At 52.8% G+C, this 17,413-nt stretch overlaps 1 protein-coding gene across 1 annotated transcript in view; it reads left to right on the top strand.

Moving 5' to 3' along the window:
- Positions 1-483: 483 nt before the first annotated feature.
- LOC128827327 (uncharacterized) overlaps positions 484-17,413 on the top strand; it is a 40,050-nt gene continuing 23,120 nt past the window's right edge. Inside the window, exons 1-5 of the mRNA XM_054011186.1 lie at positions 484-609; positions 748-1,065; positions 1,539-1,676; positions 2,787-2,865; positions 4,096-4,197. Of these exons, the coding sequence (XP_053867161.1) occupies positions 484-609; positions 748-1,065; positions 1,539-1,676; positions 2,787-2,865; positions 4,096-4,197 (763 nt within the window). The remainder of the gene's footprint in view (positions 610-747; positions 1,066-1,538; positions 1,677-2,786; positions 2,866-4,095; positions 4,198-17,413) is intronic.

The raw sequence follows: 17,413 nt of genomic DNA, 5'->3' as shown, positions 1-17,413 counted from the left end.
TGGGGGATGGGCAGGGAGCTGGAGAGGACGGTTAGGGAGCTGGAGGGATGGTTGTGGGCAGGGAGCTGGAGAGGATGGTTAGGGAGCTGGAGGGGATGGTTGTGGGTAGGGAGCTGGAGGGGATGAGGAAGTGGGGGATGGGCAGGGAGCTGGGGTTACCAGATCCTGGAAAGGGGAATAGCTGAAGGATCCTTGTCTTCTGCCTCTCTCTCCCATTTCTCTCTTTGATCTGTTTGCTCCTCTTGCCATAGGCGTGCCCCCCACACAGGAGAACCTGCTGGCTGAGCCCAGGGCCTTTGTCTCTGCAGCACCCCACACTGGGCCTTCTCCCCATCCACCCCAGAGGGGCAGGTGCTGGGCAAAGGGCTGCCCTAGGGCCTGGAGACTGAAGGGCGAACAGTTGGCCTTTGGTCCCAGGCTGGGGAGTTACATACCGAGCATGGGCCGGAGGCTGGTACCAAGGCCAGTCCCGCAAGGCTGGAGATGGCCACCCAGCAGGGAGGAGCTGCTGCCTCGGGGCTCCACTCCAAAGCTGTGCCAGGGCGGGAGGTGCCAGGCACCATGAAGCTGGAGAGGCCAGATGGAGCCAGCCCTGACCTGGGGAACAAAGTGAATCAAGCAGAGAAAGGCCCCATGGCAGGGCAGTGCTGGATGGCAGGGGAGTTCCCAAGCTTGCTGGTGCTGCCACAGACAGTTACTGAGCAGCAGTGAGTATGGGATGCCAGGGAGGCTGGTGATGGTGCCAAGGTGAGGGGAACCGTCCTGTGCCGCTACGACACGGAGATGCAGCGCCAGTGCTTCAGGGGCTTCTGCTACCAGGAGGCCGTGGGGCCATGGGAGACTTACAGATGTCTGTGGGAACTTTCCCATCTCCGGCTACAGCCAGAGACTCTCACCAAGGAGCAGATGTTAGAGCTGCTGGTTCTTGAGTGGTTCCTGAGCCTCCTGCCTGAGGAAATGCAGAGCTGGGTGCAGGAGGGTGGCCCAGAGAGCGGTGAGGAGGCTGTGTCTCTGGCAGAGGATTTCCAGCTCATCCACCTACAGCCTAGGAAACATCAGCCCCAGGTAGGAACATGGGAGGTGAGTGGGGTGTCTGTCTCCAAGGCAGTTTTCAGCTCCTGTCTTTGTCACTGGTGAATCAGTTAATGACACCTCTGCCCCTGTTCTTGGTCTGACTAGGTGGGGGGCTGGCTGACCCAGCAGTGGCAATTGTTAAGGCTAGGTCCACACTACCCGCCTGATTCGGCAGGTAGAGATCGATCTTCTGGGATCGATTTATCGCGTCTCATCTGGACGTGATAAATCGATCCCAGAAGCGCTCCCCCATCGACTGCGGAACTCCTGCTCCCCGAGAGGAGGAAGCGCTGTCGACGGGGGAGCTTGCCTGTGCCGCGTGGACCCGCAGTAAGTAAACTTAGTTCAATCTAGGAAATGTCGACTTCAGCTACGCTATTCTCATAGCTGAAGTTGCGTTTCCTACATCAATCTCCCACCCCAGTGTGGACCAAGCCTAAGTGGGGGGATGCCGCTTGTTCCAGATGCCAGTGACATTTGAAGAGGTGGCCTTGTATTTGACCGCAGCAGAGTTGGTTCTGCTGGATGAGCAGCAGAGGGAGCTGTACAGGGACGTCATGCAGGAGAACTACAGGAATGTCGGCTTGCTGGGGAAGGCTCAGGTATTAGCTGCTGTTTACTCTCTGGGCTGGCTGGGTCAACTTAAACTCAAGGCTCTGGCCTGGCTCCTTTGGTCAGTGTCCGCTCTCCCCATAATCTTTGTGGGAGACTGTCCTTCCCATGTCAGTGGGGCTAATCATCCTTCCTCGGAGTGCATGTTCACACCCTGTCACGGAGTCCCCGGGCGATGCTCTGGAACTACTCCCTACGAAGCCAGTCAGGACTCTGGGGGAGCCTCCTCTCTCTGAGCAGACTGTCTCCAGGGCAAGAAACTCACACAGCTTTAGGGTGACCAGACAGCACATGTGAAAAATCAGGACTGTCACTATAAAATCGGGACATCTGGTCACCCTACACAGCTTTGACCTTCCTCGTTCTGACCTTGGAGCATTCAGCATCCCCTTCCACACCGTGCACTTCCCGCAGTGAGTCTGCCCAGGCAGGGCTCTTGGGGAAGCCAGAGGGCCCTGCACCCCAACTCCACAGTCAGACGTGACTCTCAGCCAGCCAGTAAAACAGAAGGTTTATTAGTCGACAGGAACACAGCATAAGGCAGACCTTGTTAGCACAGAAATCGGTGACTTTCAACCAAGTCCATCTTGGGGAGAGGGGAGCCCAGAGCCAGAGCTCTGATCCTCCCCCTGAGCCTCAAGCCAGCTGAGATTGACTTGCTTCCAACTGCCTCGCCCCTGCCCTGCCCATTGCTCCTCCTCTGGCCTTTGCAAGAGTCATCTGGTCGTGTCCCCCTCCTGGGTCTCAAGTTATCTAGGGGCGGCCACAGCAAACATGCAGGCAACTGGAGTAACCCTTACAAAAGTCACACATGCTTATTCCCACCACCTAGACATTGGTACAATACACAGGGAAACTGAGGCACACACAGCATTCATGCAAAACAATAAGACTCATGTACAACATAACAAGGGGAAATCCCCACTTCATCACACACCCGATTATTAAGAAATGGATTTACATAAGGTCACACAGGAAATCTGAGAGTCAGAAACTGATCGCAGGTGTTCTGGCTGCCAGGCCAACATACATTTCTTACTTCAGAAATTATTGACAGCTCCTTGTTTTCTCTCCTGCAAGCAGTTCCTGTTGTTTCCCAGATGGAACAAAAGAACGAGCTGAGTGTCCCAGGTCCCCAGGGCTCTGAGGAAATGGAGATCCCAAGAGGCGCCTGCATAGGTGAGGAATGGGTTAAAGCCTCTCTACGACATCAGTGAATGAAGGGAAAACTGGGATCCCAGCAAAGCAGCTGTGAGCTTCCCAATTCCATCCTGTCTCATCTCTCTGGCTGTGTTGGGGTGACGATGGAGGGAGGGCCTTAGTGACACTCACAGTCATGGACCCACTGTGCCACTGAGCTGGCTTCTCCCAGAGTGTCCTTTCATAGTCAGAAGAAGTCCAGCTATAACTAAGTGAAAGCCCCAGGGCATCAGTAATGATGGGAGCAGGAAGCAGAGATTTGAACTCATCATTCGCCTGGGGTAGAGTTGTGAACCTCAATTATGTTATAAGAGGCTTGGCCTCCTGCTGTGTAGAGTCTACCTTGCAGCCAGGGAAGCTCTGCTCATTAATTACATTATCATGAGAGCGCTGGGTGTGAAGAGGGAGGAGGTTGCATTTCTCAGAAGGAAGAAATTGGAGCATGCAGATGTGCTGAGACTATTTCGGAAGCATTTGTTCCAGTCTTGGCACTCCTGCAGGGGAGGGAGAAGGGGCTGTTGGAAGCTTATTCCACCTACATCTTCAACCAAGATTACTACCTTCTGCCTCCACCCCAATCTCTGGACTTCTGTGCCCTGCCACAGCTTCCCCTTTTTCAATGCCACCTTGCCCTCTCTTCTCCCTCCCCTTTGCCCCCCCACCCCCCCATGTTCCTTCCTTGCTGGATGGATCTCACACAGCTGCTCCAACCCAACCAGGTTATACAAATCCTCCAGCATAGTGACCCCTGCACCCTTACCCAATTTGCGGAGATATTCTCCCATCTGGGTGGTAACTTCTGTTGGTGACCCAAGGTGTTTTGCAGACCTCAGAATCTTTTCCTATACATGTCAGGCATCAGTTCAAACTTAAGCAGCAAAGCTTTTATGAACAGTTCATAATCTCCAGTCTCCACACCTTCCATCTGGCTATACGCTTCTCTAGCTTTGGGACTGAGTGGGTGGGGTAAGACAGCAGTGCTGATCCACAGGTTGCAAGCCTTCTCAAAGGCAGTGAAGCAGGCATCTATATTCCCCCCCCCCTTAAACTGGGGCAATGATTTGGAGCCTATGTTCCCTGTGGGATTGGTATCTCAGAGTCTTTCCCCACTTACCCCTTGCCTCTCCACTCCTCCATCTCCCATTCATGGTTCTGCTGCTTCTCCTGCTGTTCTGCCCCATGCTTTCGCTGCCTCTCACTGTCCTCTAGCTTTTGTTGTTCCAACTGCGACTCCTTTGCTCTCCGCTCCAACTCCATCCGCTTCAGATCTACGGACAGGGAACCAGGTCATGAAGACGCCCTTCTGGACGGGTAACTGGATCTTGTGGACACCCTGCTGCCACTCCAGCTGCTCCCTCTGCTGTTCCCACACCCCCTTCTAGCCCCGTTTGAGTCTGGAATCTGCTTCTTAGACTGATCATCCTTCTCTAGCTGTGCAATCAGCTGTGCCGTGATGAGCCTCGCAATGCTCCACCTTCCCTCCACACAGGTCTGCGATGGTTCTACGCCATTTCTTCATTATTCCCTCTAGTAGGCCCCTTGTTTTACCACTGCCCTTATGGCAAGATGCCTCTGGTGCCTTCCGCAACCAACCATCTACTGGGTGCATTTGGTAACCATCCCACCGCTGCCATCATCTGCCACAGATCCACAGGCAGATGAGAAATCAGGTGAGGAACCAGGGCCCTTTAAGTACTCATCAAGTGCTTGCTACAAAAAAGGAGCCTGCCTTTTCAGCTCCCCGGTGATGGGGCCTTTCTGGGACCCCTGGCTGGGGAAAGCATGACAGGGCATCTCGTCCCCAGGGGCTAAGCTCCAGGGACAGTGCTGCCACGTGATTCTGGGGAGCTCCAATCCACTGAGCCTCAGACAGCTGGGAGCAGTGTTTGCTTCTCCCAGCTAGCTCTGAGGGGGCTACAGCAGAGGTCTTCATGGCACTGTGGTGAGCACAGCACCGCGAGCTCCTGGCCTGGCCCCTTGTGTTCCCAGACATGGCCCCCAGGGCAGCCAGGGACCTACCACGCAGGGTGAAGCTATGGAGCAGAGCGAGGAAGGGAGATTGGTCAGCTCGGCTAGAGCACGGGGATGCAGGCCATCTGACTTCCAAGGAACTGCTCCAAGCCCAGACACGAGTCCAGAGCTCCACAGGATGATGCCCCCAGGCCAGGCTTGGGGACTCCCCAGCACTGCTCTGCCATGGGGCCTATTGGGGTTCCCTCCCCACTCTGAACTCTAGGGTACAGATGTGGGGACCTGCATGAAAGACCCCCTAAGCTTATATTCCACCAGCTTAGGTTAAAAACTTTCCCAAGGCACAAATTCCTTGCCTTGGGATGGTATCACTGCCACCACCAAGTGAGTTAGACAAAGATTCAGGAAAAGGACCACTTGGAGTTCCTGTTTCCCCAAAATATCCCCCCAAGCCCCTTCACCCCCTTTCCTGGGGAGGCTTGAGAATAATATACCAACCAAATAGGTAACCAAGGTGAGCACAGACCAGACCCTGGGGTTTCTAGGACAGTAAAAACCCAACCAGATTCTTAAAAACAGAACTTTATAATAAAGAAAAAAGTAAAAGAAGCACCTCTGTAAAATCAGGATGGAAGGTAGCTTTACAGGGTAATAAGATTTAAAACACAGAGGATTCCCCTCTAGGCAAACCTTTAAAGTTACAAAAAAAAGAATAAACCTCCCTCTTAGCATAGGGAAAATTCACAAGCTAAAACAAAAGATAATCTAACACATTTCCTTGCTATTACTTACTATTTCTGTCATATAGGATGTATCATTTCAGTAGGAGCTGGATTACTTGCTTGGTCTCTCTCTTTGTCTCCGAGAGACCAACAACACAGAGCTCAAGGCAAAAACCTTCCCCCACAGATCTGAAAGTATCTTCTCCCCTTATTGATCCTTTTGGTCTGGTGCCAACCGGTTATTTGAGCTTCTTAACCCTTTACAGGTAAAGGAGGGATTTTATGCTACCCTTAGCTGTATGTTCATGACAGGGCCTTTCTCTGCTTGATCTACTTTGTTCCCCAGGTCAGGGCTGGCTCCATCCGGCCTCTCCACCTTCACAATGCCTGGCACCTCCCACCCTGGCACAGCTTGGGAGTGGAGCCCAGAGGTGGCAGCTCCTCCCTGCTGGGTGGCCATCTCCAGCCTTGGGGGACTGGCCTTGGTACCAGCCTCCAGCCTGTGCTCCAGACATGCCCCCTCTGTATGTAACTCCCCAGCCTAGGGCCAAGGGCCGGCTCTGTGCACTTCAGTCTCCAGGCCCTAGGGCAGCCCCTTGCCCAGCGCCTGTCCCTCGGGGGGGGGATGGGGAGAAGGCCAGTGTGGGGTGCTGCAGAGACAGGGTTCTCTGGTGGGAGGGGGCACAGCTATGGTGAGAAAAGAGATACCTACACCCTGGGAAGGGAAGGTGCCCCCTGCTCTATAAGGGCTGACCCCCCCCCTATGATGGGATCCTCATGGTACAAGCTGGAAGTGGGGTGCCACTCTACCCCCTTAACTCTCCAGCCTGGGCTGTCTTTCAGGATGCTTTGCTAGTGACAGGCAGCAACCCCTCCGGATGCTATTATCACTCAGCACCGCAGCAGTTGGAGCCCCATACCCAGCTAGATTGCATGGAGCTACCCAAAGCCTCTCATGAATTACACAGCAAAAGGCATCAGCTAATTCTCCCTGGCCTTGGCCCCTGAGCTGTACCGTCCTGCCCTGGGCAGAACCTGATCAGAGTAAGTTTATTACCCAGTCCACCCCTCCTTCAGTGTGGAGAGGACATGCAGCAGCTTTTGTACCTGAGCTGAGATTTCCCAAGCACTTTGAGCAAAACACACTGTTTTAGGTAAAATATAGAACAGGTTTATTAACTACAGAAAGATTGATTATAAGTGGTAGACATAAAAGGACAGATGGTTTCCAATGAAGATAAAAATAAGCACACAACCTAAATTTTAAACCTTATTACAGTAGGCAGTATTTAGATCAAGCAATGTTCTCACCCCACTGGATGTTACAGTCCTTAATATATGGACTTCCCCCTGAAGCCTGGACCAGTCTTCTCAGATGATCTTTGTTGTCTCAGCATCCCAGTTGTTTCCAGTGTAAGTGGGGGAGGAGACCAAGGCATGGTGCCACTGTTACCTATTTTTTATCCTTAGCTTTTTTATTTATTTATTAATATTTGAGATATCCAATGTCCTAGAACTGGAAGGGACCTTGAAAGGTCATCAAGTCTAGCCCCCTGCCTTCACTAGCAGGACCAAATAATGATTTTTCCCCAGATCCCTAAGTGGCCCTCTCAAGAATTGAACTCACAACCCTGGGTTTAGCAGGCCAATGCTCAAACCACTGAGCTATTCCCCCCCCTGGTTATCCTTGCCCAGATGTGGCCTGGTGGGCTTTGCTGAGTCATTGGGTTGAGCGATCCCCCTGGTGTGGTCTTGTGCAACTGAGTCAGGGGGTTGAGGAGTCCCCATTGTGTGGTGCTTGCTCAACCATCATTGAATTATAAATCCCTTGACTACACCTCCCCTGCTGATTCATGGTTGTGGGAGTAGTTACCTTCTTTGTATGTCCCTAACAAACTTACAGCACATCTCAGGAACAACCATACAGCACAATCTCATAACTTGATACGTACTAGCGATATACACATTTGGCTAGAACAATGGGTTTCAGCAGATAGCTTATAAGGCCTGCTTTGTCTGAACCATCTCATAATCATATGACAGTGGTGAATATGGGGGTTCCAGGGTGCTCCTTTGAGGCACAGAGTGCCCCAGGAGAGGAAGGGCCCTCCACTCTATAGGGACATCTGGGTGAGGTCCCCTTCCCCAGTCACTGCTGCCCACAGAGCAGGGCTCCAGTAGGACACACTCACCCACTGCCAGGGCCACACCTGGGGAGATTTGGGAAGTGCCCCCATCCCCATGGCACCCGTTGCAGACTCCAGTAGAATCCAACAGGAGAGCCCCTTTGCACAAAGGCCAAGGAGCATTAGCTGACTAGTGTGATGCTAGTATCTTTTCAGTCAACTTTTAACCTGAGCAGGATTTCTCAAATCCAGACACTCACCTATTCTTAACCAGCCGACAATTTGTTAATACACCCAGAACCACATTAATACATAATAAGCAGTTTAACCTTAAATGTAGACACAATTGCCTGGATGTGCTACACACACAATACAGTCCCACAAGCAGTGCTCCCAGACTAGAGTTGCGGTTCAGCAGTTACACCAGGGAACAATGCAAGTTTACTTACAATCATCAATTCTCAGTTCTTTAGTATCTCCCACATTGCTCACACTGCCCAGGTGCACTTGTCCTGAGGTGCTTTGAAGAGGGTGCTTACTTCTTTGACTACATTGGTCCAAAGGGGACAGGGTTAGAATATTAAAAGCAGTGGCTTAAAACAATTTGTTTCAACCTCTCTGAAGTGAATTTGCTTGGACTTATAAAGGAGTTAAAATCTAACATATGGCTATCATAGAAGATTAGGGTTGGAAGAGCCCTCAGGAGGTCATCTAGTCCAACCCCCTGCTCAAAGAAGGACCAACCCCAAGTAAATCATCCCAGCCAGGACTTTGTCAAGCTGGGCCTTAAAAACCTCTAAGGATGGAGATTCCACCACCTCCCTAGGTAACCCATTCCAGTGCTTCACCACCCTCCTAGTGAAATAGTGTTTCCTAATATCCAACCTAGACCTCCCCCACTGCAACTTGAGACCATTGTTCCTTGTTCTGTCATCTGCCATCACTGAGAACAGCCGAGCTCCATCCTCTTTGGAACCCCCCTTTAGGCAGTTGAAGGCTGCTATCAAATCCCCCCTTACTTTTCTCTTCTAAATAAACCCAGTTGTCCCAGCCCCCCTAATAATTTTTGTTGCCCTCCACTGGACTCTCTCCAATTTGTCCACATCCTTTCTGTAGTGGGAGGCCCAAAACTCGCTGCAATACTCCAGATGTGGTCTCACCAGTGCTGAATAGAGGGGAATAATCACTTCCCTGTTAGGCAAGAGTTAAAAATTCAGTTAGCAGCTGAGACAGAAACCCACGTAACTAATGTAGCCCTTCTGCCCATCAGAGTTGGCAGCAACAAGGGCCGGGTTCAGTATCTAGGGGTTCCGTTTCACTAACACAATGCAAAACCGGCTCAAGCCCCCACCCAGTGACCTGGGACAATTACATACCACCCCCCTGGGCACCTCTAAGAGGCAATACCCCCTCTCGCAAGCACAGAGTCTGAGTGTAGCAAAAGCCTTTTAATAAAGGAGGGAAACATTGTGGCATTATGTTGGGCAAACACCACAAACAGGATTCATAACACGAACCATGAGCAAAAGACACACCCCCCCCCCAGTAAGTTTGGCAGTGTCCTTTTCCCCTCAGGGGAAAGTCCAGCAACCCAACAGTCACCCCCAGCCACAGTTTCTGTCCTTGGTCAGTGCAGCCCCCAGAGTTCAGAAGTTCATCTGAAGAGTTTACCTCCCAGCCTGGGGGGAAGTATGGGGGGCAGCTTCCATGCTCCGCTGCTCAGGTCAATGGCCAATTGCCATACCTCTCAGCAGGATTCTGCTACAGTCTTCACTGCCAGCTGCGCCTCTCCGCTAGCCAGCCTGCTAGCCACTCACCAATATGTCTTCACCCCACACACACACACACTTAACACAGCTCTCAGTAACTTCAGCTCTTTGGTGATTTCAGCTGTTAATAGGGGAGCCTCAGTGCTGGCACACTCAGAACCACTTGCCCGAAGTAGGTCTAATGCTTAGACCTAGAAATCAGTGATTTCAAGTCTGCAGCATGTAACAAGACTCCTAATGGAGTCAAAATTAGCAATGTTATTACACAGTGGAGAGAGGATGGGGGTCAGAAGGGGACCCACACTACCAGGTACACATACCTATCCCCAGCCTCTCTCAGTTCACTGGGCTTTGGAGCCCATGTCCCTTGTCTAGCAAGTGTTACTTAGTTGAGGGTGAGTCCCTCTGTCATAAAATGCCAAGTACAGTTCTACTGTCCTTGATTCCATAACCAGGACAACAACACTTTATTACTCCTGCCCCAATAACAAAGGGACTAGGGGTCCCACAGCAGCCAAAGTGACCATTTGGGCAAGCAGTCCCTTGATGCTAGGCAGGGTGGGTGTGCCCATGCAACTGAGATCAGCTCCTGAAGTCCTTTTCCACAACTCACCACCAGATGTCAGGGGAGAGCTCATTCTGACTCTGCTTACACTAACAAGCAGAAATACCAGAGGCCCAAGGACAGTGGCAGCTGTAAACACTTGATAGACTTAGATGGTCAGATGTTCACCCAGTAACTCGGCCTCTCGGTAAGAAAGAACAGTACAAAGCCCCACCACAGCTCTCCGGATATCTGTGAATACTCACCCCTTCGCCTTAAGGTAGTCATAGATAATTGATGTTATCAAAATAGTTGTATGCATATGTTCTGCTCCTGTCATTATCATGCTCTCTGAAACAATGTTTGTCTCTGTAAGTACAAGATAAATACAAATGAAATGATAAGAAAAATGTATATAATTGGTCACTGTAGGACCATACTTTTGAAGCTGTTTATCAGTCTTCCAGGTACGGTGAATAAACCCCTTCAGTATTGTCTATGCCTGCCTGATTCTTGGGGAAAAGAATCTCCTTGCTTCACACCTTGATCTGCTGGAAATGCTCCTACTAATGCAACCCAATATGCCATTAGCCTTCTTGGCAACAAGGGCGCACAGTTGACTAATATCCAGCTTCTCATCCACTGTAATCCCCAGGTCCTTTTCTGCAGAACTGTCACTTAGCCAGTCGGTCCCCAGCTTGTAACAGTGCAAGGGATTCTTCCGTCCTAAGTTCAGGACTCTGCACTTGTCCTTGTTGAACCTCATCAGATTTCTTTTGGCCCAATCCTCCAATTTGTCTAAGTCACTCTGGACCCTATCCCTACCCTCCAGCGTATCTACCTCTCCCCCAGCTTAGTGTCATCCGCGAACTTGCTGAGGGTGCAATCCATCCCATCATTCAGATCATTAATGAAGATGTTGAACAAAACCAGCCCCAGGTTGGTATTGTAGTTTTAAGAATGCTTGATAGAGATCTTGTAGGTGTTTGTCTCTGTCAGAGGGATTGGAGCAAATGCGGTTGTATCTTAGAGCTTGGCTGTAGACAATGGATCCACCTGCTGAAGTGAAAAAACAGATTGACAGAGCCAGAAGAGTACTCAGAAGTCACCTACTATAAGACAGTCCCAACAAAGAAAATAACAGAACGCCACTAGCCGTCACCTTCAGCCCCCAACTAAAACCTCTCCAGCGCATCATCAAAAATCTACAACCTACCCTGAAAGATGATCCCTCACTCTCACAGATCTTGGGAGACAGACCAGTCCTCGCTTACAGACAGCCCCCCAACCTGATGCAAATACTCACCAGCAACCACACCACAGAACAAAAACACTAACCCAGGAACCTATCCTTGCAACAAAGCCCGATGCCAACTCTGTCCACATATCTATTCAAGTGACACCATCATAGGAGCTAATCACATCAGCCACGCCATCAGGGGCTCATTCACATGCACATCTACCAATGTGATATATGCCATCATGTGCCAGCAATACCCCAATGCCATGTACATTGGCCAAACCGGACAGTCTCTATGCAAAAGAATAAATGGACACAAATCTGACATCAGGAATCATAACATTCAAAAACCAGTAGGAGAACACTTCAACCTCTCTGGCCATTCAGTAACAGATTTAAAGGTGGCAATGTTGCAACAGAAAAGCTTCAAAAACAGACTCCAACGAGAAACTGCTGAACTTGAATTGATATGCAAACTAGATATTATCAATTTAGGCTTAAATAGAGACTGGGAATGGCTGAGCCATTACACACATTGAATCTATTTCCCCCATGTTAAGTATCCTCACAGCTTCTTGTCAAACTGTCTTAAATGGGCTATCTTGATTATCACTACAAAAGTTGTTGTTTTTTCTCCTGCTGACAACAGTTCATCTTAATTAATTAGTCTCTTAGAGTTGGTTGGGCAACTCCCACCTTTTCATGCTCTCTGTATGTGTATATATATCTCCTCAATATATGTTCCATTCTATGCATCTGATGAAGTGGGCTGTAGCCCACGAAAGCTTATGCTCAAATAAATGTTAGTCTCTAAGGTGCCACAAGTACTCCTGTTCCTGCTACTCTGAGACCTTGTCTGAGAAGACCAAGGCAAAAAAAGCATTGAGTACTTCAGCTTTTTCCACACCATCTGTCACTAGGTTGCCACCCCCATTCAGTAAGGGTCCCACACTTCTTGTTGCTAACATACCTGTAGAAACTCTTCTTGTTACCCTCACATCCCTTGCTAGCTGCAACTCCAATTGTACTTTGGGCTTCCTGATTACACCCCTGTAGGCTCGAGCGATATTTTTATACTTCTCTCTAGTGAGGTCTCACTAGGGAGTATAGACTCAGCAAAATAACTCTCAAGTATTGATATTAAGAACAGAAGGGGAAATATAATCTTTGAGATGGAATCTCCACTTTTCCGCTTGGCACTGAGATTGGGGAGAGTCCTTTCCACACAGCTGCTCCAGGAGTCGCTCGCATTTAGGATTCTGCTGCTTCTTGTGTTGGGCTCAGTCAACTCTCCTAAGCACCTGGTGACCTCAGTTTACATGCCGTGGTTTCAGGGCTCATTGGAGGGGGCTACCCTCTGATTCCCACTGGACACGTGCCAAGGGAGTGCTTAGCTTTTAGCTCTTTCATTTCTTTGCCGCTTCCATTGGTATCCAGTAGATGGCGCTGGTGTATAACAGAGTTCTTCAATCCTTTTCTTATCAGAGGCATTTTAAGTTTGATTCATTTCAAGGATTGTATTTCATTACTTGCCCCTGCTATCAGTTGGGATCCGCCTTTTAAGTAATTTCTCTTAATATCCCAAAGTTCTACCTTGGTTGATATTTTTCAACATTTCTCTGTCCTTGTGCCAGACAATGCCTATCAGAGCCGTAGGGCGAATTGGGGCGACTGCTCCAGGCCCTGTCCTGATGGGTGGCGGGTGAACCCTTGCTTTGGGAAGGCAAGCCTGCCGGCCCCACCCCTTCCGCCCAAGGCTCTGCCCCCCCCCCACCCCACCCCACACCGGAGCTCCGAAACCCCCTCCCACCCTGTAAAAGGAGAAGCCCTGACTCTGAGGGGACCCTGCGACTGGAGGAGCCTTGGCCCAGCCACATCGGGCTGAGCCTCTGTGACCGGTCCCCCGACCCACCCCACCCAATCGCCAGGCTGAGCCGCCGGGCCCCTCCCCCCCCGCCAGAGTCGGGCCAAGCCACCAGCCTCCCGGAGCACTAGGCAAGGCCGAGCCGCCCGCCTTCCCCAGCACTGGGCCGGCCCCAGCGCCGGGCCAGGCTGGGCTGAGCCATCACCCTCCCCCAGCACCGTGCCGAGCCGCCGTGCCCCGAGTGCCTGCCAGGCGGAGTCAGGCAGACTCAGGCCAGGCCAAGCCACCGTCCCCGAAGCACCTCCTGCCCCTGAAGGCCACACTCCCCCCACTGAGCTGCCGGTCCCAGCAGCCGGCCGAGCCTGCTCCATCCACTGGCTGCTGGCTCTCCACATCCCTCCTCACTCCCCCGTCCCGAGGAGGAGGGATGCAGCGAGCAGTGGGGATGGGAGGTGGCGTGGAGTGGAGGAGGCAGTGGGGGTCTCAGGGCCACCGCAGCCCAGGTGTCTGGCAGCGGGTTGGTGGCAGCACCATGGAAGGCCAGTGCGATTGGCCAGTGCAGTTGATTCCAGAAGAGACAAATCCGTCACTTCTGCCCTGGGCCCCACATCCCCCTAGGAATGGCCCCGCTGCCTATTATTCTCGAGTGCAACAGTTATTTACAATTAAAACCAATGAACCCTTTATAATCTTCTCAATTTGGAGGACCCCCACCTCCTATCTGCCCCCCCCGGACTCCTGCCCCATCCAACCCCCCCCCCATTCCCTGATGGTCCCCGCCAGGACACCTGCCCCATACACACACACACGCTCCCTGTCCCTGACCGCCCCCTGATCCCCGCCACCCCATCCAACCCCTACTCTCATTCCAGACAGCCCCCCCGAGACCCCTGCCCCATCCAACCACCCCTTCTCCCTATCTCCTGACTGCCTCCGGAACCCCTGTCATCCAACCCCCCTCCTTATTGGCTGCCCCTCCGGGACCCCTGCCCCCATTCAACCCCCTTCCTCCCCCCGACCGCCTCAACCCCTATCCACACCCCCGCCCCCCACCCCGAACTCCCCTGCCCTCTATCCAACCCCCCCCCCCAGCTCCCGTCCTCCTTACCGCGCTGCATGGAGCACCGGTGGCTGGAGCCGGGCCACGCCGCCGCCGCCGCCACCGCGCAGCTCGGAGCACCGGGTCAGGCCGGGCTCTGCAGCTGTGCTGCTCCAGGAGCTCACAGCCCTGCCGCCCAGAGCATTGTGCTGGCAGTGGAGCGAGCGAGCTGAGGCTGCGGGGGAGGGGAGACAGCAGGGGAGGGGCCGGGGGCTAGCCTCCCGGGCCAGGAGCTCAGGGGATGGGCAGAACGGTCCTGCGGGCCGGATGTGGCCTGTGGGCTGTAGTTTGACCACCTCTGCTCTAACACAAAGGCTTGAGACTGTGGCCAAAGCCCTTTCCATCACTATTTTCAGCCAAGTAGGTTTTCCTCAGAATATTTTGTCAGCTCCTGGGTCACATTTCATGGCCCGGTGAGATGGGATGTTCACCCCAGCCCAGCCCTGAAGAGATCGAGGTGACTCAGAAGGGCCACAGCTGGGGAGAGCCCAGGACTGATCAAGCCCAGCTGGGCCCAGCTGGGCAGGGGCAGGCTGAGGGTGTATAAAGCCAGGAAGCTGGCAGCAGAAGGAGGCTGCAGTCACTGTCTGAGCACAGGGAGGTGGGTAAGAAGAACCCCTCTGAGACCCTAGCCCTGCAAGAAGGGGCCACCCAGAGGAGTTGCAGGGAAGAAAGCAGAGTAGGGAGAAGCCCAGGGTCAGAAATGAGGGCTGAGATCATGTAGACAAGAGGTGGGCAAACTATGGCCCGCAGGACCATCCTGCCCGGCCCCCAAGATCCTGGCCCAGGAGGCTCACCCCCCGCCCCCTCCCCTGCTGTCTGCCTTCCCCGGCAGCCTCAGCTCACTCGCTCCGCCGCTGGCACAATGCTCTGATGAGCGGAGGGGCTGTGAGCTCCTGGGGCAGCGCAGCTGCAGAGCCCGGCCTGACCCGGTGCTCTGAGCTGCGTGGTGGCGGTGGCAGTGTGGCCCGGCTTCAGCTGGGCGGTACAGCTGTAGCGCCACCAGCCATCAGTGCTCCAGGCAGCGCGATAAGGGGGCAGGGAGCAGGGGGCGTTGAATAGAGGGCAGGGGAGTTCGGCGTGGTAGTTGGGGGTGGGGGTATGGATAAGGGTCGGGGCAGTCGGAGGGGGAACAGGGGGTTGAATGGGGGCAGGGGTCCCGGGGGGGCAGTCAGGAAGGAGGGGGGGTTGGATGGGGCAGCAGGGGGCAGTTGGGACAGGGAGAAGGGGTGGTTGGATGGGGCAGGAGTCCCAGGGGGGCCATCAGGAATGAGAGGAAGGGTTGGATGGGGCAGTGGAGGTCCAGGGGCAGTCAGGGGACAGAGAACGGGGTGTGTGGATGGGGCAGGGGTCTTGGGGGGGGGACCGTCAAGGAACGGGGAGGTTGGATGGGGCAGGAGTCCCGGGGGGGTGGGAAGATAGGAGGGAGGGGCCAGCCCACGACCCCCTCCCCTAACCGGCCCTCCATCCAATTTACGAAACCCGATGCGGCCCTCCGGCCAAAACATTTGCCTACCCGATGTAGACCTTGGCTGATTATAGGGCATCTGGTCTGCAACCCGGAGGTGGGCCAGGTTCCCCAATCTCCTACTGGGAAAGTGGCACTTACTTGGAATTAGAACAGGAGTACTTGTGGCACCTTAGAGACTAACAAATTTATTAGAGCATAAGCTTTCGTGGACTACAGCCCACTTCTTCAGCTGTAGTACACGAAAGCTTATGCTCTAATAAATTTGTTAGTCTCTAAGGTGCCACAAGTATTCCTATTCTTTTTGCGGATACAGACTAACACGGCTGCTACTCTGAAACCTGTCATTACTTGGAATTGGCACAGATGATTGCTTGGGACAGCATCCAGTTTGTCTGGAGGGGCTTTGGTACCCCAGAAGGGGAAAGCTATAGAGTGACCTGGCCACATGGCCAAGTCACATAGAGAGAGCACCCTAGGTCCAGAAGAGTGACTGGATGAAAGGGAGCCGATACCCAGACCCAGCCACAAGGGAATGCCAGGAATATATGCAAACGAGAGGGAGAGTGACTGGGATGACGTGCTATCCTATCAGTTATTTGCCTGTTGGTATGTTCTCCAGGAATCTACAGGGTTCACCCCCATTTGATCTCCTGTATGGGAGAAAGGGGGGGATCTTGGCTCTCATCCAGGACTCCGAATGGGAGTGGGGAACCAGGGACTATGTACAAAGATTCAGGAAGGAGTTAAGGAACATCATGGAAGTGGTTCAAACTCACCTCACTGGTAGTCAGCCCCCACAGCAGGCCTGGTATGAGCAGGCCTGGTATGACTCCTCTGGATTGGGGGATTTAGTGCCAGGGCAATTCCCTGGAAAAAGGCCCAACCCGCAAAGCTCAGGGGAGGAATTGCACCAGGTTTGTGGAAAGGGAGGATGAAGCCACATGTAGTGTAAAAAATCCCATCGTGAAGTTGCCCCACAGACATTGCACATGACTAAATCAAAGCCTAGCACAATCGAGAAAACCTTGTGCCTGGGATTTGTTGTGCTGAAGGGGGGGTTGGGACTTCACACACCTCAGTATCTGGTGGCTGAACATCCGGATGACTCGTTACTTGGGAGCACTGAGAGCTAACGCGGACTGAGAGAGCAGAGATCATGACTGTGCTGCAAAGCCACAAGCAGGTATTTCCTAACATGCTAGGGAGGACTCAAGACTGTTCATAGGCTTGATACTGCGGGATCCCAACTGCACCCACCAGGGCACACAGAACCCCTTGCAAATCACAGGAGCAAATTCATACTGAGATACAGGGTACACTGGAAACGGGGATAAGTCAAGAGTCTGATGGCTCCTGAGCGTCTACTGTTGTGTTGATCCCTAAGAAAGACAAGTCTGCAAGGTTCTGTGTTGATTATAGAAAACTTAATGCTGCCACAGTTCCTAATGGATATCGTATGCCCCAAACCGAGATGTTTTAGGCAAAGCAAAATATCCAAGTATGACTAACCTGGTGAAAGGTTACTGGCAAATTTCTTTAGACCAGATGTGGGCAAACTATGGCCTGGACCACATCTGGCCCGTGGGACTGTCCTGCCTGGCCCGGGAGGCATGCCCCTAGCCCCTCCCCTGCTGTCTCCCCTCCCCTGCAGCCTCAGCTCGCTCGCTCCGTCGCCAGCGCAATGCTCTGGGTAGCACAGCTGCAGAGCCCGGCCTGACCTG

This window comes from Malaclemys terrapin, chromosome 21 (genome assembly GCF_027887155.1).
Source record: "Malaclemys terrapin pileata isolate rMalTer1 chromosome 21, rMalTer1.hap1, whole genome shotgun sequence".
Taxonomy (NCBI): Eukaryota; Metazoa; Chordata; order Testudines; family Emydidae; genus Malaclemys; species Malaclemys terrapin.
The sequence above is the reverse complement of the archived record's forward strand: the minus strand, read 5'-3'. Positions and strand labels throughout refer to the sequence as shown.